This window comes from Cricetulus griseus, chromosome 2 (genome assembly GCF_003668045.3).
Source record: "Cricetulus griseus strain 17A/GY chromosome 2, alternate assembly CriGri-PICRH-1.0, whole genome shotgun sequence".
Classification (NCBI taxonomy): domain Eukaryota; kingdom Metazoa; phylum Chordata; class Mammalia; order Rodentia; family Cricetidae; genus Cricetulus; species Cricetulus griseus.
Genome location: NC_048595.1, coordinates 340,307,848 through 340,335,692, shown reverse-complemented (window position 1 = coordinate 340,335,692; position 27,845 = coordinate 340,307,848). Strand labels below are relative to the sequence as shown.

The window sequence follows — 27,845 nt, the reverse complement described above, 5'->3', positions numbered from 1 at the left end:
GGCATATGTGTGCATGCATGCTCATGTGTGTGCATGTGTGTGGAAATGAACTAGAAGCTAGCATCTGGACAGCAGGCAGAAGCAGAATTCCTGGAGAATTCCTTTAGATTCTCAGTAATTGAAATCACATGTGGTAACTCACCTTCCTCAAGGCTACAACTTGGGAGAGAGCTACGAATTCCTTCAGGATAGTAAGTCAGCCACTGAGCAGAAACTCCTTTTGCCACTTAATCTAGGTTTCTTTCTCTTTCTAGTATAATTGAGCACATCTATGGATCATAAAGGTCTATTTTGGAGGTCTGCAACATTTACCCGTCTGGCCTTAATTGCTTATTTGGACAGGAATCTTTCAGTGCCACGTCATACAAATCATGTCACACAGGTTGATTTTGAAAATCAATCAAGCTTGCTCACTCTCCAGGGAATTAAAAGAAAGTTAGGTCAATAGTTGAGAATGGTTAGGCTAGGTGTGATGGTACAGACCTTTTAATTCCAGCACTCAGGAGGTAGAAGCAAAAAGGATCTCTGTGAGTTTGAGGCCAGCCTGATCTATGTAGTGAGCTCCAGGACAGCCAGGGCTACATAGAGAGACCCTGTCTGAAAAAGAATTGAGAATGGCTCTGTGTGTCTCTCTATCTCACCAGCTCTACTCTACCCCCAGAGAAACATGCACAGTTGCCCGGAGAGTTGAAGAGCCGTTGTGTGCACAAGGGCAGCTGCAGAGACACAGCTGCTGACTTCATTCAGCACAGTGGCTGTTTCGATGGTGCAGCTCCTTTCTTTGGGTAAGAAAACCTCATATGGTTTTAGGTTCAGATTTTTTTTTTCTGTAACCAGATGTCACCTGTTTGGTTACATTTTGCTGATAGTACCTATTGCTAGTGGGGCTCTATCTGGGGTTTTCCACCAGACATGGTGGACATGCTAGATAGAATTAGACATCATCTCCCTTTCTCCTTTGGGCACAAAACAGAATAGAAAAATGTTTCTTTTCTATTTACTAGCAGTTAAGATATTAAGATAACAGATTCTCCAAACTTTTTGTACTTTCTTTTCTTCTTTATCTATTGGAAAAATAATTAATCTAGTGTTCTAGAAGGTTCCTGGAACTCTGGAGAAATGGTATAACTATTATGTTTATGCTTTCTATGAGAGGATAGAAAATTTCCAAGGAATTCTGAGAAATCGTGTAGCTGGATTTCTGTTCTTGGGGTGTACTTTTGTTGCTCCAATAGGTGCAGTTAATCATTCATTTTTAGAAGCCAATTTCATTTTGTTCTTAATATACAAAACTTATCTGAACAGAACGCCAGTAGCACAGACACTGAGATTGACAATTAGTAAATGGGACCTGGTGAAACTGAGAAGTTCTGTAAGGGAATGGACATAATCAACAAGACAAAACAGCAGCCCACAGAATGGGAAAAGAGCTTCACCAACCCCACATCTGACAGAAGACTGATTTCCAAAATATACAAAGAACTTGAGAAGCTAGCCACCAAAACACCAAACAATCCAACTAAAAAGTGGGGCACAGAACTAAATAGAGAATTCTCAATTGAGGAATCTAAAATGGCTGAAAGACACATAAGAAAATGTTCAACATCCTTAGCCATCAGGGAAATACAAATCAAAACAACTCTGAGGTACCATCTTACTCCTGTCAGAATGGCTAAAATCAAAAACACCAATGACAGTTTATGCTGGAGAGGATGTGAAGAAAGGGGAACACTCCTCCACTGCTGGTGGGAGTGCCAACTTGTACAGCCACTTTGGAAATCTGTATGGTGGTTCCTCAGGAAAATGGGAATCAGAAGATCCAGAATTCCACTCTCAGGCATATACCCAAAAGATACACATCCATACAACAAGGACATCTGTTCAACTATATTCATAGCAGCATTATTTGTAATAGCCAGAACCTGGAAGCAACCTAGATGCCCCACAACTGAAGAATGGTTAAAGAAAATATGGTGCATTTACACAATGGAGTACTACTCAGCAGGAGAAAAAAATGGAATCTTAAAATTCAAAGGCAAATGGATGGAACTAGAAGAAACCATCCAGAGTGAGGTAACTCAGTCACAAAAAGATAAACATGATATGTACTAACTCATATATGGATTTTAGACATAGAGCAAAGGATTATCAGCCTATAATCCACACTGCCAGAGAAGTTAGGAAGCAAGGAGGACCTTAAGAGAGACATGCATGGTTCCCCAGAGAAGGGTAAAGGGACAAGATATTCTGAGAAAAATGGGAGCATGGGGGAAAGGCATGGGAGTTAGGAGAAAAAGAAAGGGAGAAGAGGAGGAGAGAGGAGGACGGGGGGAGCAGGAAGATTGAGTCAGAGGAAGAATAGAGGAGAGCAAGAAAAGAGATACCATAATAGAGGGAGCCATTCTGGGTTTAAAGAGCAATCTGGCACTAGGGAAATGTCCAGAGATCTATAAAGTTGACCCCAACTAAGAATCTCAATAGTGGAGAGGCTACCATAAATGCCTTTCCCCTATAATGAAATTGATGTCTACCTTATATGCCATCCTAGAACCTTCATCCAGTAGCTGATGGAAGCAGAAGCAGACACCCACAGCTAAGCACTGAGCTGAACTCCTGGAATCCAGTTGCAGAGGAGGAGGAGTGATGAGCAAAGGGGTCAAGACCAGGCTGGAGAAACCCATAGAAACAGCTGACCTGAACAAGGGGGAGCTCATGAAACCCAGACTGATTGCTGGGAAACCAGCATAGGACTGATCCAGACCCCCTGAAGGTGGGTGTCAGTTAGGAGGTCTGGGCAGTCTATGGCCCCATAGACTGGCCTCTGGTAATGGAACAGTATTAATCCCTAGTGTATGAATAGACTTAGGGAACCTGTTCTACATTGAGGGATACTTTCTCACCCTAGACACACAGAGGAGGGCTTAGGCCCTGCTCCAAATGATGTGACAGACATTGAAGATCTACCATGGAAGGTCTTGCCCTCCCTGGGGAGCAGAAAAGGGATGGGATGGGGGTCGGTGGAAGGTAGGGGAGGGAGAGGGATAATGTTGGCCTATGAGTCCATTATCTTTGAAATAGTTTTTATCAAGGCAGAGAGACAGAGGAGCCTTTAATACCATTTACATAGAGACTACAAGTCAAGCTGTATTTGAAAAGACTTGTTTCACTTGGCCTGGAGATTGTTTTAGTGGATCGTATGATGGAAGGTATCTCCCATCCAGGGATTATGTAACAGGCACATCTGTCTGGGCTTCCTAGCTAGTTGTTCTAGTAGACTTGGGTGAACGCATCAAAACTAAGTTGGGAAGAGCCTTTTGTATTTCATTGTCAGAGTCATACTCTGTTTTTGACAGCTTTGGAGTTTAAAAGTAGGACCTTACTTATACCATGCTAACAGTCTTCCTCTGAGCTATATCTATAATCAATTCCATGCCTGGCTGAGTTTGTATTTGTTTCTTGAATTTTCTTTTCAATTTTCTGCCTTTCCTGAGAAAAATCAAAATTTCATCTTAATGCTTTTGAAATTTTAGGGATTACATGAATTTGATCAAACCTGGAATAGACTAAGAGTCATCTTAGTTTATTTCACACTTGGAAGTTAAGTCACCCTTTTCCAATAAGCCATTCATTTATGTCAAAACTGGTGAATGTTTTTGACATTTCCAAATGTGATTAATGTTGATACAATGCCAGTTACTTTGGTACTATTTCCATATATCATTAAAGCTTGGGAAATTACCAATTTCAGCCTTTGGATCACAGGAAGATGTTTTACAACGGGAAATCATGACATGTTGTCACAAAATTTTATAGGAATTTCTCCTTCACAAATGAGAAAGGTGATAGTCTCTTCCATACAGGGTGGATGTCACCATAAGAAATCTTTTCTCTATAAATTAATGGGCATGCATGGACTATTGACTAGGACAACTGCTAAAAGAATAACTAAAATGTGAGTGGGAAGAATTTTGAAGTTCAAATTCAGGACCAAGCAAAGAACCAGGAACCTAAATATACCAATGACAAAATGATATGGACACCAAAGGAAATAAGTTTGCTTTCTTTTTCTCTTGCTCACATTGTCAACTCTTACTGTATTTGTTTTTCTCAAAGTATAACCTGGTTGCTTGGTAAAATGAGGGCCTTTCTCAGGGAATTTGTAGGCTGGTAGTCAGTACTGGGATGATTGTCTGAGTGTTCTTGGTCAGTGAGAGTAATCTGCAGTGTATGGTATTGGGCTCCAAGGAAGCACTCCTAAGTTTCTTTTCAGCCTGTTTAACTCATGAATGGGTGGGTGGCTGGTCCCTTTGGATATGTTACTGATTCCTAGAGTAAAGTGTTTTTTTTTTTAGCTGGTACTAAATAGGGATGGTGGGGAGCTACAAGATATCTCTCCTCTAATTCTCAAAGGAAAAAAAATATAATGAGGTAAGAAAGACATCCAAAATTACTAGTTAGCCATCTTAGAAGGAAGGAAAAATAACCTCATACACAAACTTTAAGAAGTTGTCAAGTAAGGAAAGAAATGGAAAGTTCTCATGCTAGAAGAGGCAAACAAAGCTCCTGACCTTTTCTTCAGACTCAGAAGCATCTTGTTGGTGGAAGACAGTGATTCTAGAAAAACCTGTGAATTCTCACTAGTACATTCCACTTCAGAGGTAGACTGAGGGGTAACTGACTAGCCTGGGCAAGGTCATGAGAAATACTCAACAGAGAGGCCACAAAAGGATCATCAGCTAATGCTGGCCTTGTAATGCCTGGGACAGAGCACTGAACAGGAACTCAGAGAACAACAGAATCTGAGTCCCCAGCAAATCCCAAACAGCTTTCAAACACCGTGGAGACCAGCATTTAAAGCAAAGCTTAGACCCTAGACCATAGCTTGAGGGGAGGACAGGTTTATCACCCTGGAGCAGAGCTTCTAGCTGCTCAGATCATGAATCTGCCAAACCAAAAGTGATGGTGTGATCTCTGTGTGTATGAAAGTGAAGATCCCTGGAAGAACCCAAGAACAACAGAGGGCCAACATCTGATGATTAAATGATGGACAGACATAGCCTCTCTAAATATCTATACTTCTAGGACAAAGATTTCTCTGAGAATTTCGACAGAAAACAAGTAATTTTCAAAGGCCATTCAGGATGGCCTCTGACTTTCCCCACAGTAAAATTAGTTGGCATGAATTGAAAACAGAGGCTGTAAATGTTTGTTGAAACAAGAGTTGGGACTTGACAAAGCCCAGCAATGCTCTTTGTTGGGATATAACCCTCCATGGGATAGTTTGCTCAAGAGAACAAAGATCAGGTCTATCTTGATCTTGAGAGATGTCTAGGACTCAGTGAGGGAAGACCAAAAAAAAAAAAAAAAAAAAAAAAAAACCAGAGTAGCTCAGATCTGATAAAGGACTTGCGCATTGAAGGGAGCCTTTCCAAGGCATTTATATTAAAGGGTTAAACTGGCTTAAACCAGAGGCAGGCAGATCTCTGTGAGTTCCAAGACCAGCCTGGTCTACAGAGTGAATTCCAGAACAGGCTCCAAAGCTACAGAGAAACCCTGTCTCAAAAAACAAAACAAAAAACAACAACAACAAAGAAGTACCCAGACATGGTACAATAAGTGCTAACAATAAGTGCTTCCTCAGGAGTTGAGATCTGGAATAGAAAGAATTCCCAGGAATCTTTTGAAAGACAGATTTCCCAGAATCAAGAAAAGTGAGAGAATTGAAGTTAAGCCTGGGCTCTGGTCTCAAAGTGCACAGACATCGGGAGAGTGAGACCCTAGCTCAATTTGGAGAAGGCCTCATTGCCTCCTCAGGCCATACCCCACAGCTGAGCAAGTTCTGATTCATGCATACACCAGACACACATCCAGGGTTGTGTCCTGAGATGCTCCAATGAGACACACTTGGAGTAGACACACTCTAAATAAACCTCATTCTTAACTTCCAATGGTATTGCTAACTGTGGAGAAACTTGGTTCTCTGGAAGACTATTAACCCTCAAATCTTTAAGATGCATTTGAGCCTTGAATACCTTTCTTGTAATAGCCTGCAGCAATAATATGGGGACTACTGCAGCACACTAAGATAAAGCATTTCTCAGTACATAAGAAACAAATAAATTCTTGTTATAAAAGCATATGTAAAAAGAAAATGCTGAACCGGAAGAGGGTGGTGATAGCTCTGGGATCTGTGGAAGAAAGTCTTCCCCTCTCCTAGAAATCGCTCACTTGCTATTGACATAGTCCAAGGTCCTTTGCTTTACCCCTTTAGGGTGCTAAGTGGTAGCTCTCCAGCTGAACTCTGCTCCAAGCCTAAGTTCTTTTTCTTATTTATTTCATTTTATGAATATTTTGCTTTCATATATGTCTGTGTACTACATGTGTGCCTGGCGTCCCCGTAGCTCAGAAGAGGGAGTAGGATCCCTAGAACTGGAATGATAGATGGTTGTGAGCTGCCAAGTGAGTGCTGGGGTCCAAACCTAGTTCCTCTATAGGAGCAATAAATAATCATAACCCCTGAGCTGTCTCTGTGTTCCACACCCCAACTCTTCTTGATGTCAAGTTCCTGTCAGCAGGGTTAGTTGGACGAGCACAGGTACAGATTGGGGGAGCACAGCATTCTACTAGCCTTTGGTTAATGCTGACCCTGGATTCATTCCTGTAACTGTTAAGGTACTTAACTGATTATTTCCATAGGTAACATACAGAAGAATTAGTGTTTTTTTCTAGTGTTAACACGACAAGAAAGAGGGTTGAACTGAATGTTTCCTAGTAAGTTTTCTCTGCATCCTACCCATGAACCAACATCTGGACCTGGTGGGGTGCTTAAGATCTCAGACATGATGCTGGGTGGCTGTGGCACACACCTTTAATCCCAGCACTTGGGAGGCAGAAGCAGGAGGATCTCTGTGAGTTTGAGACCAGCCTGGTCTATAGAGTGATTTCAGGACAGGCTCCAAAGCTACAGATAAACCCTGTCTCAAAAATCAAAACAAAACAACAAACAAGAAGTACCCAGACATGATGGTAAATAGTACCAGAACACCTGGAAAGAAGTCTTTTAAGGGAGTCAAAAGAAGGGTGAGTTTGAGAAGGTTTTGATATTTCAATTAAAAAAAACGTTTAGGGTTTTGTAATTGTAAATGGTTCTAGTGCCAGGGTGGGTGGAGGAACCAAAAATGTTATTAGCTCCACATTCAGAAAACAATGTGTGCATGTTTACAGCTTACAGGTGAGACACTGAGAAGATCTCTTCAAGGTGGACACTTTGTATAAAATTCATTTTGTGTCAAAGCTCCATTTAATTGAATGTACAGACAGTCTGCTGAAGTAATTAGTAAACTATGGAGAGTATTTTAGTTTAAACCTGGAAAAGCTGGGGGCAGCTAGCTTCATGTTAATATACCTCTGTGGGAGTATAAATGCAGGAAAGTGATGAAAATTGACATCTTTTCTGTTCCACAAATGAGAAAAGAATGGTAAACAAGCTGATTTCTGCTTTAATGGAGCTCACTGTTTTATTTATAATAATTTTTAAAAGGACATGTTTTAACCAAAAGACAGCAAAAGACAGGAATGCAGAGTCTTTGGGTACCATTTGTGCCTGAGTCATCATTTCAAGAGCTTGTATGTTTCATTAAAGGCAGCCAGCATGGAGACTAGGACAGGATGAGCATACAGTCTACAGAACAGAGAGACATCAGAGAGACATGAGAACCGCTCGTGGCCCCGCTTATGTAAGCTACAATTTGGGCCAGTTCCCTAAAAGTGCTGGGATAGAATTCCTTTTCATTGCTTGCAAAGAATAAATAGAGTCATATAAAAAGTCCTCTACAAATGATAAATATTTACCTGGATGTAAAAACAGAAAAGGAGTAATGAAGCAGGAAGTAGGAGAGTATTAGAGGGAGGTTTAAAAGCCAACAGAACAATTACATAGAATTTTTATTTTAAATTTGAAAACTATTGTAACTACTTCCAGCAACGATAAAAGTGGTTTGCTTAGAGTAAGTCTCTATGTTCACTGCAAAGCATTTTGGTCCAATCAGTACCCTTACAACTTAGATTGAAAAACATCATCATTGATAAACATCTGGCCAACCTCACTTTTTTTCAAAGCATACAATTGCTTGTCTTTCCCACCTTATTACAAATGAATGGCTAATGTTCTGAAATGTCTCAGGCAACCAGGAATTTATCCCAAAGTCCTTCAGTGTGAGACCTCACATCTAGCCAGGTGTGTCTATCATGAGCATTTGTCAGAGCCGGAGCAAGAGCTGTGAACTCGGAAAACCTTGGTGGCTATAGCAGACATCTAGAAATGTCCCTGCAAGCTGCCATTCTGAGTTGGAGAATACACATCAAACTGGGTGAACTGTTATTAATCAAGGGAACAAACTGCCCTTGATGAGACCGGTCTTGGGATAACAGTCATGGCAGCCTGGCTCTGTGATCTTTCTCCACCCCTTGTAGAATCAGCTGCCTCCTCTTGGCCCCAGTCAGGAGCAGGTAGCACAATCTGAAGGTGATGACAGCCTTGTGCCACCCAGACTTCACCTTCTGTTCTCTCTCTTTTCTGCTACATAGAGGGAGCCTGTGCACAGACCTTTCAGAGACTAGATTTTTTTTTTTTTGAGGTGGACATCTCAAGTATCTCAGGCTGGCTGGCTTCAAATTCTTTAAGGTAGTTCCAAGACTTTGAACTTCTGATCTGCCTGCTCCCACCTCCCAATTCCTGAATCACAGGCCTGTACTACCATACATAGAAAAAGACAATGATAATTTTATTTGGAAAAGCATATGAATTACAGTGGTATGGTCACTTGTATGTATCATTCTATTTCCATCTTACAAGGGAGAGCAGTTGTGTACCATTTGCTAGGATATTAATCACCGAAGGCATGAGTGACCCTTTCTCATCATGACACAGGGTGACAAGTATTTACTGAGACATTCAGTATCAAATTTCACCCCCACACCATAATATTGCAATGACATCTTGGGAAAAAAACTGGACCAGTCTTCTAGAATGACAACAAAACACTCTTTGCCTCTCTTCATTTTCTAGCTACGTATGCCTTTATAAACTGCATATAGACATTATTGGGAAATTAAAAACAGCTAAAATATAATATATGAAGTACTATCTCCTAAAAACCCTGTTACTCTTGGGCTTAGGGAACACAATAAATAGCATTTGCAGCATTAACCATTTGATCTGGATTAGGGGCTGCTTTATTAACAAAATGTCATTATCATAGTTCATTGTGACATTCAAAAATGCCTCCAGGTGATACATACATCCTTTGGTGATCAAAATTAGACTCAATTCTAGAATACTGACTAGGAAGTCTGCCCACTTCTCTCTTTGACTGTTGATGGGCAGTATATTTCTCAACCAACAGACACAACCAAGGGAGGAAATGCAATGGTTATCCTTAAGCAAAACCACTTACTGGTCAAATGGATGTATTGCTTTGAAACTGTCCCTCCTAATAAGTCAGTGCCTCCCCCCACCCCCCAGGCACTTTCTCACAGAATACACAAATAGATCTTGGATTTTTCGACTTCGTCAGACCTCCTACACAAAAGGAAAAAACCGCCAAGGGAAAACTGACCCTATACTCACATGAGTATCAGTTACGCAACATTCCTTGCTCTAAAGTGCCTCCTAGAAGCTGCAACACTCTCGGCTGGGAGCAAACCACAGTTACGAGCAATGAGAAACAACTCACTGTTGGCTGTGTCAGCTTTTCGGAATCTGGTCAGGTCAACGTTGGGTGGTCTGCTGGGCTTGGGTGGAGGCAGACCCAAGACAGACAAGGGAGGCAGAGGCTTCTGCTTGGGAGTTGCTGAATTCTTGTCTCCTTTGTCCCTCTCCTGACTTTGGCCCCATGGTGTCCCCGCTGTCACCTTGGAAGGGGCCTTGGGGAATCTGGCTGGCTCTTCCTGATTGATTTTACTCAGAAAGATGTTCTTTGTAACATCTGTTTTCCGCTCTTCTTTTTTTTCTTCCAAGTTCCTGGCGAGCCCTGGGCTCCCTCTGCTTGCAGCAGGTTTCAGAACCACTCCAGCAAAGGGCGAACTTGACGGTCCATTGTCTTTATCCTCTGTGTCTTCCCTACCTGGTTTGAAAGGGCCACCCTTGCCCTTAGCCCCTAGTGGCACTGGGGATCCTTTCTGGACAGCCACATTCTTAGAGGTACTCTCTTCTTCTTGGGAGTCCTCTGTACTCAGGGATGGCTTCTGGCCAAAAGTGTGTCTGGGAAATCGGGGTTTGGAGTCAGCATCTTGTGTGGCTGGCATGAACTTGCTCTTAGCTCCAGCCACCTTTGAGAACCCTGGCTTTAGATCGTTTTCGGGGATTGGGGGAGTAGGCCCTGGCTTTGGTCCTGGAGTCTTTAAGTCAGACTCTTGGTTCAAATTGTGCAGCTTGTTCCCAGAAGGCCGTAAAAACGCCGGTTTGGGATCTTCTTTAGTCAAGTTGGTGGGTTTGGGGCTTACAGGTTTCAGAAACCCCGCTTTGACCTCAGGGTCTCTAGAAACCGAAGTTGGCTGTGTTCCAAATCTTTGGTTCACTCCACTAGGTTTTAAAAACGGAGGTTTGGGATCCTTGTCAGACTTATCCTCATAGGTAGGTTTCGCTGCCAAGGGTGGTTTTGAGGTCCCAAATTTAGGCGTGTTGCTGGGTCCTGCGGGAGGACTGGCATTTCCTTGGTTGTCAAATAAATTCTTTCTTGCTTGTATTCCCGAAGGCGCATTTTGTCCTGCAACTTTGAAGGGCCTGCTGTTGACGGAGACCTCCTCTGTCGGGTTAGTCCCTGTGTTGAACTTTGCCATGAGGGACTTCACATCTGTTTTTCCATCCTACAAGCACAGGGAACAACAACAACAACAAAAAAAACCCAGCTGAGAGCCAGAAGTCTCACTTGCAACTTAAAGTACTACATCTTCAAGGGCTTCCTGATCTGCGGCCGGGTGCCGGGGTGCTGGGGTGTCGCTGATTGGTTGACCAGCTATTGTAACATTTAAGTTCCTCTATGGTAAAATAAGTTGTGAGCATTTCTTGTAAAGGGAGGGCTATGGCTGTGCATAAACTTCTGTTTGTCATACAGGGACTTGCTCATTTATGTTGAGAACGTTTCTCTGTCCCCCTCACTGTCTGCCTAGCTGTCTTGTTGGATTTACTCTCACTCTACATTTCTCTAGACTTTCGCTTCATTTGAAAACATATGGAAGTGACCAGCAAATGAATTCTCCCACATTTTACAACCAAGACTCATGTGGAAACTGAACTTAAAAATGAAAGTAGACACTGTAAATTTAGGCTGGATGCTTTTACCCAGGAAAGCAATGTTAGCATCACTGTGGCTGGGGAGAGCTTTCCTGTTCCTGTTGCATTTAAAGTCTGTTTGCTGTCAGGGAGATGTTACAGAACATCCCAGCTCTTCTAAAAATAACAGAGTGAGGTTTCCTTCTTATTTATAAATACAGAGTGCTACTGTGTGACTGTATGCAGACTAACAGGCCCTGAGGTGGAAGCCTAGGGAGGGCCATAGACCAGCGGCAGGGACTGGTTGGGGAGTCTCATTTCTAGATCTTTACCTCAGTCTTGTCTCTTCTAGTGCCATGAGGTCCTGCCTCTCCTGCCCTCCTCATGAGAATTAGGAAATAACTCAGGAAAGGCAGCATTCACCTTTCTTTGTTAATATAGTCCAGTTTAACCTGGGAGAATTAATGTTGTGTTTGCTCTTTCTTTCAAAACCACAGAGTTTGAGCAGGGGATGTGGCTCAGTTGAGAGCATACCTGCCTAGCATGTCTGAAGCCATGGCTCAGATGCATAGCATAAAATAAAGCAGGTGTGGTGGTACACTCTACAGTGCCAGCATTTAGGAAGCAGAGACAGGAAGACCAGAAGTTTCTGAAGGTTGAGGTTATCCTTGGCTACACAGCAAGTCTGAGACAAGACTGGGCTAAATGAGATCCTGCCTCAAAACAAAACAAAACAAAAAAACAAAGTTAAAAAGCTTCTCTGAAGCTTCACAGAGAAAGAGAGAGCAGAATGAGAAACTACCAGACAGAAGATGTTGCCCAGTGATGCAGCAGGTGCTCAGCATGGGCAAGATTGTGGGTTCCATACACACACACACAAAAACACACACACACACACACACACACACACACACACACACACACAACACACACACACACACAAACACACACACACACACACACACACACACACAACACACACACACACAAACACACACACACACACACAAACACACACACACAAACACACACACACACACAACACACACACACACACAACACACACACACAAACACACACACAAACACACACAAACACACACACACACACACACACACACACACACACACACCTATACATGCTTGTACACACATGCACACTTACCAAAGTTTGCTCTCTGGTTGGATAGAAATTTATTTCTGAGAAAGAAGTTTTTGATTCTATGATTAAATGAGTCCACAGTGCAGGCACAGTGTATAGAGCATTAGCACTGGCAAATTAGAAGGCTTCCTGTTTTTGTATAAAGAAGAAAGCTTACTAATAATCTATTCTCCATCCTCTCTGCATTGCCGGGGAACTGAGCCCTGCTCCGTTTTAGCAGCTTCATGTCTTGCGCATCACAGGGGAAAACCCTTGAAATACCCCTGACCATTGTCAAACACCACACCTTATTTTTAGTTTTGAAAATATGGAAGTTGTGGATTTAGAATGGAAACTTTAGTCTTGCCTGCTAGCCTGGATCCAGGCGACCCTGCAAGTGTCTGAGCTAAAGGCACAGGCCTTGAAGTCAGTGACTGAGGCGCAAGCCTTGACTTTGCTATATAACATGGCATTTTCCAAGTCTGTTTTCTTCATCTTGGAAATCAGAACTCTAATCCCACCGTTGACTGGATTTTTGCTTGTTTTAATTTAACAATTAAATGGGTTAACACAAGCGGTTAGGTATTTGAAGCACTTGCTTAGCAAACACAAGACCTTGAGTTTGGTCCCTAGCTCTGAACCAACAAAAATATAAACAAACAGATCAAGAATTGAATGCAACATGTACTCACTGATATTTCTGCCATCACAATAGCTTCCAATTCATTCATAATGTAACATTGTCTTTTCCAGATAGAGCTAATATGGAAATTATTTACATTGATGTGTCTTCAAACAAGCACACTTATGAATTATACATAGAATTATCATTTGTGAGTCTAATTCACCGTCATCTTGAGAGTTTTCACCAGATGCTGAAAGATGGGGAAGAAAGGAGCAATGGGTTCCTTTTTGGGGCCCCTTGAAGAAACAGTGAGTGGAGCCAAGCTCACTGGTGTGTTTGGCACATCAACACCTTGAACTCTACAAGAGGACTATTTTCAGGAGTCAGTTTTCTCCTTCCACAGCACTGGTCTGGGGACCAAACTCAGGCCATTGGCTTGGTGGCAGGCATTTTTATCCACTGAACCAATTCACTAGAACCCTCTGCCCCCTTTTAAATTAAAAACAGTGAACATATACTCTATTTGTAATGAAACCAGAATGCAAGAATATTAATGTTTAATCATTGTTGTTTTCTCTTGATGACAAAAACAGACAAACAATAAAACTAGCTATTCATGTTAAAATTGAAGCTAAATTTTGATAACCTTAGACAAATAACCTAGTAAAAATGCCACAGTCTAACCAAGGGAATTGTGAATGTGAGACAAGTGCTCTACTACTAGGCCACATTCCAACTGCTGTGTATATTTTAAAGTGCAAAGGACAGGAAAGATCCACGAACAACAGGTAACTAATGAAAATCTAAAGTAACTTGGAAACTCAATTTTGACCTGTTAAGATGTGTTTGTTGTGTCAGGAGGTGGAAGCACAAGCCTTTAATCTCAGCACTCGGGAGGCAGAGGCAGGGGAATCTCTGTGAGTTCAAGGCCAGCCTGGTCTACAGAACAAAATCCAGGACAGCCAAAACTTCACAGTGAAACCTTGTCTCAAAAAACCAAACAAAGCAAACAAACAACAAACAACAAACAAAAAAGATGTGTTCGTTGTTCTGGGAATCAAAGCAGGAGGAGAATGAATCATCTCTGGGGGTGTCATTATTCTATCCTGGGCAAAAGACACAAAAGGAAAAAAAAAGTCTTCATGTGATGATCTATAGCATGCTTAATCCCTAGGGAAGCATAAGTTAGTAATAATCATTTGTGCAATTTTTGAAAAGTTCGTTGCTAAATGTTTGCCTTGTGTGGTGGTATGTTGACTCACTTGTTCTGAATGGCTGGTTCTTCCCACTGAATACCATTCATTCTTACTCCTGCCATGATTGCCCACATCACAGCCATGGTTATGGTGGCATTATAGGATAACATGAGGCTGTGAGGGGCTCGTGTGTAAAGAAAAAAAGGTCTAGGAAGACAGCTGTAGTCCTTTCCAAGGCTTAACTGATTACACACAAGGAGCAGGAAGTAGGAGAGACCCAGTTTCTATGCTGGTGATGGTGAGGTCCCTCAAACCTATGAAGCACTCTGCTGAATACAGCCCATAAGACATAACAAAACACAGAGAAGACAAAAATCCTTCTCCAATCTGAAGAAGTTCTCAATCTTGAAGTGGAAAGCAGCTCACGAAAACGTAATAGATTCAAGAAGATCAAACTAACATGGAGAAATAGTTTTCAACTATGGTGGTTTGCTTTGTAGAAGGAAGCTGAAATGCAATACTTAGGACAAACCCTAAGCAAATACAAAGATGGTAAGCAAGCCCCAATATAGAACAGCAGACTCCAAGTGAGATTTGTTTCCCTCCAACAGCATAGCACAAATATTTAGCTAATTATACTTTGCATATGTACATTGTCTATTTGGTGAGATATAAAAGCAAGGAACTGATTTTATTTTTCTTTCCCTCTTTAGGAACATGCCTCCTCCCAAGTAAACATTCCCTTCAGGCCTGGGACTTTCTCCCACAATATACATTAAAAATACACTGGCTGATGGACTGAATTTACTTGAATTTCTCTGCAAATGATCACAGAGGAGCTGGAAGATTATTTCTTTACTTCTCGGTTGACCTCAAGCACAAATCCATTCTAGCATCTCCATCCCATTGCAAAAGGGAGGTAGTGGGTTCCAGTCAGCTGAACCTCTGAGGCTGGAGTGAGTACAAGGCCCCCTTTCAACAGGATGTGGGAAACTTGTCTCTCACCACAAACTAAGTTCCTGAGAGCAGGAGCCTACTGCTACAGAGGGCAGGCTTGAGTGGGAGGAGCTGGTGGCAGAAGCTGCAGTGACAGCCTTAGTTGTGACAGCCCTTTCCACATGTGAAGATGGAGATGCGTTTTTGATTTTCCACCAGCCAGCAATGCCGTATCCCCAGTGGCTTACACTTTGAGGGAAAATGACCTTTGAAGAATACAACAGGCACCCCTGGGCTCTTCCAGGGCTGTGGGTGTTTTTCCATTTCTTTATGGTAGGTAGGCCTGAAGACATTGGCAGAGAACTTCTGTGGGTATCACATTGTAGCATTGGCTCTAATGCACCTGTTAAAACCAGGACCATTGCCATGTTTCTGCTTTGTAATTGGAGGGAAAAGAAGCAAGAGGGTTTAGCAAGTCATAAGCCTTGATGCTGATGACCCGGCTCCCAACTGCTTTGAATTCTCAAGGTGTATCAATCAGTAGGATTTTCATATCCTCCCTCAAAGACTAGGAACTTGGACATCTCTAACTTGTCAGTCTTCTTTTTTCCTTGCTATCCTGTTAGATACCTCGGACACACAGTATTAAGTTTGTCATGACCTCCAAAGGCTTGAGCATAAATAGCAGAAGGGGTTAAACACAATTTTCTGTGTGTCTTTCATACTCTTCATTTTTGATTTCTTGATGTGAGTAGAGATGGGGTTTAGAGCTCACAGAGGATGACAGTATAGATTCTACAGATAGTATAGAACAATGAACAGTCCTATAGTTGTGTGCTTTGCTTTTCTAATCTATACACACACGTGTATGTACAAATAATTGGACGATATATACATATGAATACATACATACATACATACATACATACATACATACATACATATTGAAGCAAATGTAGCCCGAATCTGCTTAGGGTTTTTTAAAGTTCTTTTAACTTACATTATCAAAGTGTATGAAATTAGAAGATTGCCTTTGAAGAATTTACTTTTTAACTATTGAGCTTATAGTAAAAAGTTTTTGCACATATGTTGTTTGTTGCTGACTTGGGTCTTGAGAGGATTACTGCTTATTCTATAACACAGATAAGCCTTCAATTGTCTTAGCTTTCAGCTAGTCTTTCTTGTGATTGTTTTCTAAAGCCCACAGGAGAAAATTCAGTTTGTTAAATACATAATAAATATCCTGTTGATGGAGAAGCTTGTCTGAGGCAAGAGATCTGCTCAGAAGGCAGCAAACTAAGTGAGACAGGTGGCAACTGCTGCTCATTGAGGTATTCAGAGTTTTAAGCAAAGTAAGAAATAGACATTAAGTGGTGTATGTAAAGTTTCAGATGGCATTTTGAACTATTACTTTCCAAAGTGTGACAATGCAGGCATTTCTGTCTCATTTCCTACCTTCCTTCCAGACCCCATCCCATTCTGTCTCTTTCCCTTTTGAACATTGAAGGAAGCACATGTAGTATTTACTGCCAGCCTTCAAAATGATCACCTTCAATGACACCTCTACTGAGTGTCAACCTTCAGCATCACAATCGCCTGACAACTCTTGCTTTTTCTCTCTGGCACAGTGACAAGCCTCTTTGGCAGCTAAGCTGCTTCCTTCACCTTTGGTGTCACAGGGCTCTTCACTGTATCACACCCTTTGTCATTAAAATTGTGATGCTCTCCACCTCACACTTCCTGTGGCATACATTTTGTGTACCTACCTAACCATCGTTTTCCCCTCACCTTTCCAAGGGGCTTCATGACTCTATCTGCTCAGGGTTCTCATTCATTCACTCACTAATTCATTCATTCATTCATCAAGATAGTGGTTTGTCCTATTTGAGAATTCTAGACATCCACTGTGTATGCATGGAATCTAGTGTATATCACTTTGCCACTTCTTAGTTTATTACCTGATATGAATCATCTCCATTTACTCCTATATTTAGCAAAAATTGATGCATTCTGGTGTCTTATATCTATTACTTGGGAGAATAACATGTCATTAAGTGCAAAATTTCATATACAAGAGGAGAAAAATTCTGGCAAATGCTATCATGCAACCTCTGAAGACACTTGACTAAGTGAGCCAAACTGGTCACTCAGGAACTAACATCGAGTGGTTCCATTTACATGAGATACCCAGCACAGTCAGATTCACACAGGCAGGGTGATTGCCAGAGGCTGGGGGAGGGGAGGAAAGGGGAGTTAGCACTTAATGGATGCCCAGTTTCAGATGGGAAAGATGAAATGTTCCTAGAGGGATAGTGAGGGCTGCACCGCAATGTGAATGTGTGTAATACAGAATTGTGCAGTTACACAGTTTAAGCAATGGGGCTGGACAAATGCCTCAGTGGTTAAAGTGCCTTTTCAACCTGTGGACCTGTGTAAAGGCCACATGGTGATGGTGGCTGCCTGTAGTTCCAGCATTGGAAGACGGAGGTGGGGACCCCCACAACAAGCTACCTATTGAGACAAGTCCCACAGTTAAGCTCCTGGTTCGATTGTAAGACTGACTCAATGAATAAGGTTGAAGAGCTCTAAGTATGAATCTGTGATTCTCCATCAGCCTTAAACTCCTAAACAAATACACACACACACACACACACACACACACACACACACACACACACACACACCTCTCCCTTTCTCCTTCACACACACATACACACACTCACTCTCTCTTTCCCCCCCAACACACAAAAGGATGATAACAGCAGATTTTATGTTAACTATGTTTTACAACCATACAAAAATTCAGTAAAAAGATTAGTTACAATCAGTTCTTGGAGAAGTATTAAATCAAATATGATGTAATAGATACTAATGGGTCAATGTCAAATACTAGCATGGATAAGACAAGAAACTATTAGAGTGGTATAAGCATGACATTAAATCACCAAAGTTGAAGGCCAACACAGCAAATATAGGTATTTTGGGCAGTGTCCTATAACACGAGGACATCTAGAAGGTGGCAGCATCACCTTGAAAACTCTTTTCTTTCATTTTCTTTTTTCCTCTTTCATTTCCCTTTACTTTCAAAACATTATGGAAACATTGGGCCAATCTTCAGTGCTTCTGGGGAAGCAGAATTGAGGCCCTGGGAACACTGGAGTTGCCATCCCACAAATCTAGTAGAAGATGCTGGTAGAGGTTCAAAGCCAGACATCAAATCATGGGGAACTATGGTGGAACTTGGACACCAGCTCTTAAGAAGGATAGAGGATGTAGAAACGGCTGCTTTCAGAAGGTACTTGATCAAGAGGACCCCAATACCAGAATGGTCTGATGGGCCACCAACTCGAAGGACAGAGCCATTGGAACTTGGTTCTGTCTGACACCCTGACTGAAGATTTCCTTCTGTTGTTACAAGCCACAATCTGTGTTACTTTGGAACAAAAATCACTAGAAACTAAAATGTGTACCCCCATCTGAAATACTGCGGGCTAGATTTCTGTGAGTCAAAGTGCTCACATGGATGAGGTTTAGAGAGAAAGGCAGAAACAGTTCTTCTCATAATTACATTACAGGGCCAATGTTTGCTGCTATCCATTTCTCCCCAGGTGGCAACCTGCTGTGTTTGATGATTAGTCATAAACAGAGGAGACTTGGTGGCATTTAACCTGCCCAAGCAAGGTCATATGCTGTTCTGACCTGTTGTCAGGGCGCATGCCCCAGCAAGGCGCTTATCTGAGCGAGTCAGTTACTGTATTGTTGTTGCAACAAAATACCTGAAGAAAAAAGCAGCATAGGGTTTATTTTGGTTTACAGCTTTTGAAGGTATAGTTCAACGTGGCTAAGAAGTTTTGGTGGCCGGAGATGAGGCATCTGGTCACATACATCCACAATGAAGAAGCAAGAAATGATGGATGCTTGTGCTCAGCTCAATTTCCCTCTATTTTGGTGGTCTGGGCTCTCAGCCCACAGAATGGTCCCATCTCAATTTAGACTAGACCCTAAATTGATTAATTAACCTAGTCAGACAGTCCCTTATAGATTTGTCCAGAGACTTGTTTGCATGGTGACTCTGAATTCCATCAAGTTGATGGTTAAGATTAATTATCACACAAAGTACACGCTGAGATTATACAGCCTCATAGATTTTCTTGTTTCCTGTTTCTGCAGCTAGGTTGGTTAACAAAGCTCCACGAGCAAGGTGAGTCTGGGGTGTCCCATATTACCAGAGAATTCCCAAACTAGCTTCTGATACAAAAATATCATTTGGCTTCTACAGCCTCCTAACGGCTTCTCACCTGTGTCTAGACACACACTTCATTTGTTCTGGTAGTTTGTGTAGAGGCTATTCCAACTCCTCCTCTGGTACTAGGCAACTGTGCAGTAATTAAGAATTACCATATCCCTAAGCTTTAGTAACAAGAAAGAAGGTAAAATTGGGCTTATAGCCAAACCAGATGAATTGGTGGCCCCAGAACAGAGTCACAGTGTCTAAGAAAGAAACAAAACCTTGAACACTGGGTAGTTCAATGCCCCAAATTTTTACAGGAAAGCAGCAGAGTGAGGGACCTGTCCTGATGCTGCATGGGACCTTACTCTGTGTCTCTACCTTGCTCATACACTCCCCTCCTCACTGTAGTATTGGTAGCTGGACTGACCGCAACTGACAGATAACAGATGATTTGTGGATTGTTTTCTTGCTGGGTGCTGGGCCAGATTTGTGGGCATCACCTAACAAGCCTCTTTTTAACTCAATTAAGAAACTGAGGCACAGACACCCACTACGCACAGTCTAACATAAACCAAATGGATCTTCACAGTCCTCACCCAGAACTCGGGAGCCAGAGAACCCAAACCTTCTAATAAGACATGGCTTGCTTTATGTATGCTCTTGTTCCTAGAAACATTGCCCCAGAGGCAGCTCCTAGCACAGTTTCAGACAAATGCATGGCTCAGGCACATCTGCAAACTTCCCTGCCTTGATAACTTCTGATGCAAGCAGGATGCTGAAAACTGCAATCAAACTGCTGAGAACTTCCCGGCCATCTTGTGCACTTAGTCTTTGGGCCACTAGATGTCAGTATAACTGCTCTGTGAGGTAGTGTCAACTTTCAAGACTAGCGTTTCTCAGGTTACTGCTTTGGAGGGAGCAAGAAGGAAACAGGGTCTCTGGTTCAGAGGAAAAAGTGGGGAGGGATTAGGAACCAAATGGAAGTTAAAGAGATGGAGATGACAAGGAGGTAACAATGATTTCAACCTGTGGAAGTGAAGTACTTACAGCCTTTCTCCCCCCTTTTTTGTTTAGAAATATTCAGCCAGCTTTCTCACGGTGTTCCTGGGACTGGAACAATTCCCTGGATACTAATGGTTGCTTTGAGTAGGATTGTGTTGGAAAGAACAACTTCATCTGTCTCCCCCTCACCTGTTGTTTGTTGCCTGTTTCTTGGGGGCTTTAGACTCATTGAAATGTGTGTCTGATCTTATATATGTATGTGTTGATCTGTGTGTCTCATCAATAAGTTTCCCTCCTAGCAGGGAGAGAAAAAGCTGTATCAATCTATGGTGTTGCTTGTGGGATGGCAGACTCTTTCATTTTTCCATATGAGCAAACCTGTACTTGGTGCCAATATATTTCGAACAAGTGGCAATAATTTAAAGTTACATGTTAGTATTCAATATTAACTTTATCCCCACAACAAACCCACAAGGCCAGTACAATCATTACATCCATTTGTTACAGAAGAAGACTTACAGGCATTATATGGCTCTTTCAGAGTTACACAGCAGATAGGAGGCAGAGTCTAAGTCCATATTCTTCTAATGACTCTACTATAACTCTAGTAAAAGGGGGAGAAAACAAAAAACCTAACACATTCTTCAAAAGAGAACCAGAGCCTGCAACCCAAATCTGTGGTTACTAGCTATTCTCAATGTCTTCCTTGGCTGACTGGTATCTGTTAGTCATTATCTATCCAGTTTGCCAGGGCCTCCTTTGAGAACGAGGGCCATTGTCTATGGCCTTTTTCCTTTGTCAGTGTGAGACTCTCATAGAAACTTCATGCCCTGCCATATCTTAGAGTTTGAAAGAAACTGAATGTAGTTCCCCCCGCCCCCATCAGCAGGACAAACCCACATTTGTTAAGATTGAGAATGGGGCAAGTCATTGGTGCCCAGCTCTACAGGCAATAGGGTTGTGCCTCTGGCTCTGTTGCAAGACTAGAGGTTTGCAAGGCACAAGAGGCCATCAAGTCACAGGGATAGACACGTTCCTGGCTGTGTTTTCTACCTGCTTTTCACCCTCTGGCTAAGAGAAGGCTGAGGTTTAACATCTCATGTCCACCTGCTCTGCTGTTTTCCAACAGAACATGCCTTTCTTTCACTTACTCAGCCAGCACCATCTGTCCTGCCAGAATTTGGAGGTGGCATCATTCCCTGCTGTAAAAATTCACACACTGATATGAGAGATGAGACCTGGGAATACTTGTTACCTGGTTGCTGCAGAAGAAGGTAGGAAGGTGGATAGGCTCATTTAGTGGGTTTTCCTGGGGGCCAGGCCTTGGATCCCCTTGCTTTTAGCTGCTGTGTCTGTCTTGCATGCAAACTCCAAGAACTAGCGGCATATTCTGATGCCTGGCAGGGCTGTGTATAGGGGAATGGTTGAATGAGCTGCTCCTTCCTCTCTGTACCAGGCTGACACATACAGAGAAAAGTTCAATCATGTCCTCAGGATATTGAGCAAGAAGGGGGAAAAGATGGGAACTGAAAAATGTCTATTCAGCCCATATACTTCTGCTGACATTTCCACCAAGCATGTGATATTCAAAAGAGTGAAACCGAAGTTCTGTCAGCCATAACCGTAGATGAGGACAAGACTTATAGGGATTTTGGTTCCAAGATCCATTTGTATACCCGGACCTGTCACCTTGCAGTAAAGGACAAGTTGTACTCTTGGTTGGGAAAGTCCCCCCGCAGCCAATGTGTGCAATACTTGGGGCCTAGCTCTGGCTGTGGTCTAGAGATGAAATGGAGTGCTTGTAGGTGGCAAGTGTGCTGGAGTGTTCCATGGGCTCACTGCTAATGTTCTTGTGAGACTTCAAACTCAGGGGGAAACAAGGTCCTAGATGATAATCTGTGATAAGAAACTACCTTAGGATTTTACAAATTTCACTTAATTTCTTTCTTCATTTGTAATGTTAAAAACAAATGTGAAATCAAGTACTATCCGGAACCCTGCAAAATGAACAAGAGTGGCTGTTTCTCTTCATGGCTTATGACCTTGTAGAGGTCATGCTAGAGATGCCCACTGTCCTCCCAGGAAGATCTGCCCCTAATGAGTTAGTGAACTACAGCCCAATAACCCTCTCTGGCCAGCGGCCTATTTCCAACATCTCTCAAAACAAGAAACTCTTACAGTTTGAAAAGAACTGTAAAATGAACAAACAAAAAAGTTAAAATTAGCCCTTCCCTCTGTGCTCCCCCTCAGTTGTCAAAGAGGATCCTCTTCTTGTTCTTTCTAAGGAAACTGAGAGCTACACTCATAGGACTGATGCCCCTCTATAGACTCCATTGGGGATCTTTACCTTCACAATACATCCAATCAGGGTGGTGTTTTAACACCTCCTGGGTTGTCGCAGTCTGAGAATGGTTTTTGTTTGCATAGTCAATAAGGAAAAGGGAGAATATCTCCATGGTGAGTCTTTCAGGATAACACGTAGCCCTAGCATTTCTTCCTCCATCAAGAAAGACGACACACCACAAAGAGCATGGTTTTTGTTACCTATAATCCTTCTTGAGATAGTCATATCTGAAAGTAGAGTTGAAAAGGATTACTTGTATTAAGTCTTAAAAGGAAACTGGTGGGCTGGGAAAACCCTTGGTGGGTCAAGCATTTGCCATACAATCATGAGAAGTTGAATTGAAATCCTCAGAACTCAGAGATTCTGAGTGTGTGTGTGTGAAGCCAGGTGTGAAGGCACGTATCTGCAATCCTAACATTCCTATGGCAAGCTAGGAAGCTTGTAGTCCTGCAAGCCTGGTGTACCCAGTGCTGAATGGAAAAGAGACCACATTTCAAGCAAGATGAAAGGTGACACCCAACACCAGAGGTGTCCTCACGCATGCCAGGGAATGTGCTCACCTGTGACATACATACATGTCAAACACACACCATACACAAAATAATTTTAGAAAGATACTGATATACTATATACGGTTTTCATTATTTTTGTGGTTACTTCCCAGTGAAATCTTTGATAAGCCACAGGGAAATGTGAGCAATTAGATAAAAATAAAATCACTCAAAGTTTTCTCAAGTCAACATCAGACCTCCCATCTGCCACCCAATCCAAGGTGACACCTAAGTACTTCTGAACATGTTACTAAATGTTCAGGGTTCCCACTCCCACAGGAGTGGTTTTAAGCAAGTGATGACTGTCTGTATCTCTGGGGTAGGAAACTTGAGCCATGATGATCCTGTGCTGCTGTATTATAGACCACAAGTTGGTATAGAAGAGATAGTAAGTTGGGAGGGTGTGTAGTGGAAGTGGGGGAACCTTTTTACTCCCAGCATTATCACTCCCAGGATCAAATGCCTGTTTAGGATATCAGTATCCCTCTTTATTGCCCAGCTAAATTTCACCTCTAACTTGTGCCCATTCCATCTGACCAGGAAAGTGATTACTGTTCACTCCTGTTACCTGTCCATATGCTTGTTTCTCTGTTTCCACATTAGAAGTAGAACTTATTATTGCTATTTCATGCAAATTATTGCTGTTTAATTTTTAGAAATGATAACATTTCTACTCAATTAAAAAATTTAGTTGATATCCTGAGTCTTGAAATAGGTTAACCAACCTGGAAACCAATGGCCAAGGGAGTCATATTTCAAGTGTGGTGATATGGTGCTGGTGACCACACTAGTTCCACTGTGTGTGCATTGAAAGCCTTTACTGATGTATTTGAGAATGCAATCACCTGGCCCAAGATCAATGGGTTCCTCTGTCCCAGGGATCTGAGTGTAGTTTGATAGCACTGCGTTCCCCTCTAATGCTCTGAAAAGACGAGTGTATGGCAGCCCGAGCCACACCCTTCCACCGCCAAGATTAATGTGTAGCAGATGATGTTCAAATGAATGTCTCAGTGAAAGCTCACGACGTCTACGTGCTTGGCTTGTGAGCCAAGTGTGTTCAGATCATAGTTTGTCAAAGAAACATATTCCTCCACTGTGCTTACTCTCTGCTGTGTTTGGCTATAAGATGCCCAGACTCACTGGTAATGAAGATGAAAGTGGGTTATGTGGAAGTGGAGAGCAGACATGGGTTCTGCTGATTTTCTTTGACTTTTGTGGTCATTTCCTCTTCCTTACCTCAAAACTTCTGCATAAAGAGAAACATCATAACTCACACCATGCACGATTGGCTCCTATGTAATGTGTGAAAACAAAACCCCAAACAAAAAACCAGTAGCTCTCCTCTAACATCTTCTGCCTTTTCTTCTAACTTCAGCATTATTTTTATCATCTGTTCTTTATTTTGCTTCTCCAGAAAGCTGGGAAACTTTCTGGGCAGCTTTGGAGTTTAAAGCTTTTAAAGATCTTGGAAATACATTTGCATCAGAGAACAAGACTTAAAACTGAGAGATCGGGAGGGGGGTGGAGAGAGGGCTCAGTGGTTAAGAGCATTGGTTATTCTTCCTGAGGACCTGGGTTTAGTTCTCAGTGCCTACATTGTAGTTCATAATTTGCCTATGGTTGCTCCATTCCAGAGGCTCTTGTTGCCCTCTTCTGGCTTCTATGGGTACTGCACATGGTGTCCTAACACAGGTAGGTGAAATTATATATATATTAATTATATAAATTAATACACACACATATATTATATATATATATATATATATATATATATATATATATATAAAATCTTTAAAGAAAAAAACAACATGGACAGAAAAAAGTTCATGAGACCTCACCCTACACAAAGAACGACAAGTCACTATGGAATGCTGAGAGCAGGAGAAAGTCTTTCCCAGGGAAAACACAAATTGATTATCCAATACCAAATGGTCAACCCTGAGATATATACATATAAGTAGTATTATGCAGACTGAGCAGATTGTATTTATGTATTTAGAAATATAGATAAGTAGCAACAATGGAAAAAAAGAACACCTATGAATCTGAAAGAGAATGAGAGGGGGGCTACATGGGAGGATTAATATCTGACTTATGATCCCCCCCCTTGAACTTTAATTTGTTTTATCTAGAATTTATCTTTTCACAACAAAGCATGCACTGCTTTATAACTATAGCATTTGGTTGGAAATATGAGGAAATACAAAAGATAAAATGTTTAAAATAGAAGATTCAAGAAGCGAAACAATTTTTCTTCATTCTTGATGAATTGTTTTGACCAGTTTTTTTTTTTTTTTTTTTTTTTTTTTTTTTTTGAGTGGGGTAAGGGATCCTGAAGGTCACAGTGGTCACAGGGATGGCTTTCAATAACACCACAATGCTCCCTTCCCTTCCTGCTGGCTCCACCCTTTTGATTTGGTTAGCAAGTTCCCATACCTGGCAGTATGCACCTAGAGGCCCTGTCTGGTTTGGCCCCCTCTCCACCCCCACAGCTCACCGTGTTCCCTGTTAGCCTCTTGTCCTTCATGGGTCCTCATGTCTCCCTTTCCCTGCTGAGGCTCTTATTCCTGACTTTCTCATCAGGTGAACATGTCTGGATAGGTTTTTCTCTCAGTGTCCCAACAGTCACCATTCTCTTACGACATGTGACATAGGCAATCTGCATTAGCCTCCTTTCTCTGACTCACATTCTCACCTCCCATCAGCTTGGCCCAGCCCCTCCCAAAGATCTTTGGAATTTACCACTCCCCTCCCCCACTGCCCCTCTCACTTCCTGTCTGACAATGCCTTAACTTCTTATAGAACTGTTCTTCAAATGGGATCCTTCCCCATAGGACTGTCATCAAGATATTCCTGTGATAAATGAATCATATATTCCTGTGATAAATGCTTAAAGCATTTCATTGGCATTCCAACCCTCAGGATAAAAGTAACCCAACTCCTTCCTCCCCCCTTTTTATTGACCTTATGGCTTTACTCATGCTAGGCAAGCACTTTAGCACTGAACTGTATTCCAAGCCCTCAAAGACAAGTGAGGCTTTCTTTCACTAATTTGGAACACATCTATAGTCACACATGATATCCCTCTTTCCTTATGTCCATACCTGCCTCATTCTGGTCTTCACATGGGTTGCCTGACATCTGTATTTAAGCTCAGCTCATATTTCACCCACATACTCAAGACTCTTTTTCCCCCATTAGAGTACTTGCTACATCACATGGTAATATCTTTGTCTTGGTTTCATTAGACATTGTCATTGGTATGGTTCTTCATTTGTCTGTGTCTTAAGAATAGTAGTCATTGGACTTTATGAGTTACCTCCCTATGAGTTATTGTTCAGAGAGGCCCAAGAACAGTACAGGCTATTACCATGGCTCTTGGCTGCCCACCTCAACTAGATGGTAAGATCCTATTGCTGAAGACACCACTCTTGTTTCAGGACCCAGAGATATAAAAATTAAACTGTCCAGGAAACTCTCCCTGTTGGTCAGCTTTCACACTTCTGAAAGGTGCTTGCTAGGTAGGCTGCTGAGAAGAAAATATATCAATGATCTCATGGAGTGCTGGCCCCTACATGTTTTAATACCAATCCTCCAGGCAAGACATGCTCATTGGTGTAATAGTAATAAAAGATTGTCTGTGGGGGTAACCAACCATTCCCTTGATAGGTCTTGAGGCCTACTCCTCTGAAGGGAATTCATGACTGTACTATAATCATGGTCAAAAGCCATGACTAAAGAAGTAATACACCTAGTATTGATGTGTTTTTTTCTAAATGGTCATGTTATGCTATGGCCATCTAAATATTTATGTTATAGTCATAGCTATGTGCTGCTCCCAATCTTGGCCAGAGAATAGACTTATTGCAGTTGGGCAGTGGTTAATGCCAAGATGTGTTACTGTGCAAAGTGGTGAGAATAAGCTACTGTGAATGCTCAACCACAGACGGAGCATCAATATAAACCCTCCTCTAAGGCTCAGGGAATGAAGGGACTAGCTACCCATTTTGGCAGCCATAACAGGCTTGCCTGACCTTGCCTTGGTCACTAGGAGGTCAGATGCCTGCCTTGTGTGTGACCAGGAACCAATCAGAAGTTAGCTGGTGGTGCTATGCTTTACGGCTCTGGATGTGCTTTACAGACAAGTGCACAGCAATGACATGCAGAGCATAGCAATCACCCTGGGAGGGCCTATGGGCCATAACAACCAGTTGACCAATCAACACAGGGCAAGCCTGGAGGCACACCAATCCTGAGCCTGTGCATACCCCTAGACACTTCCCTTATGCTGCCCTATAAGATCTTTATGCAGTGGCTTCTTGCTGTTTTTCCTAGCCATCAACCATGGTGGATGGATGAAAGTCCCGTGCTAACATGGAGTTAGCTCGTTAAACAACTGCAATGAAGCCTTGTGCTGTTTGCATCAAGTTTCCGCCTCCACCTGGTGATTGGGGTCGTTGCAGTTCTGGACGAAGATCCTGGGGGCCTGAGCCTCCGGGGGTCTTTCAGGACCATCATAGGAGAGGGGACAGAAAGATCCAGAGAGAG

The 27,845-nt window shown here is 42.2% G+C and overlaps 1 protein-coding gene and 1 long non-coding RNA gene across 2 annotated transcripts in view; one reads left to right on the top strand and one right to left on the bottom strand.

The window, feature by feature from the left end:
• Fyb1 (FYN binding protein 1) overlaps positions 1–25,934 on the bottom strand; it is a 96,326-nt gene extending 70,392 nt beyond the window's left edge. Inside the window, exons 1-2 of the mRNA XM_035440592.1 lie at positions 25,795–25,934; positions 9,735–10,866 (exon numbers count right to left, since the gene is read on the bottom strand). Coding sequence (XP_035296483.1) covers positions 9,735–10,866; positions 25,795–25,824 — 1,162 coding nt within the window. The 5' untranslated portion in view covers positions 25,825–25,934. The remainder of the gene's footprint in view (positions 1–9,734; positions 10,867–25,794) is intronic.
• Positions 10,066–11,111, top strand: LOC113834129. The gene is made up of 2 exons (XR_004768555.1): positions 10,066–10,201; positions 10,755–11,111. It is a non-coding gene; the product is annotated as an uncharacterized LOC113834129 (long non-coding RNA).
• Positions 25,935–27,845: the final 1,911 nt, after the last annotated feature.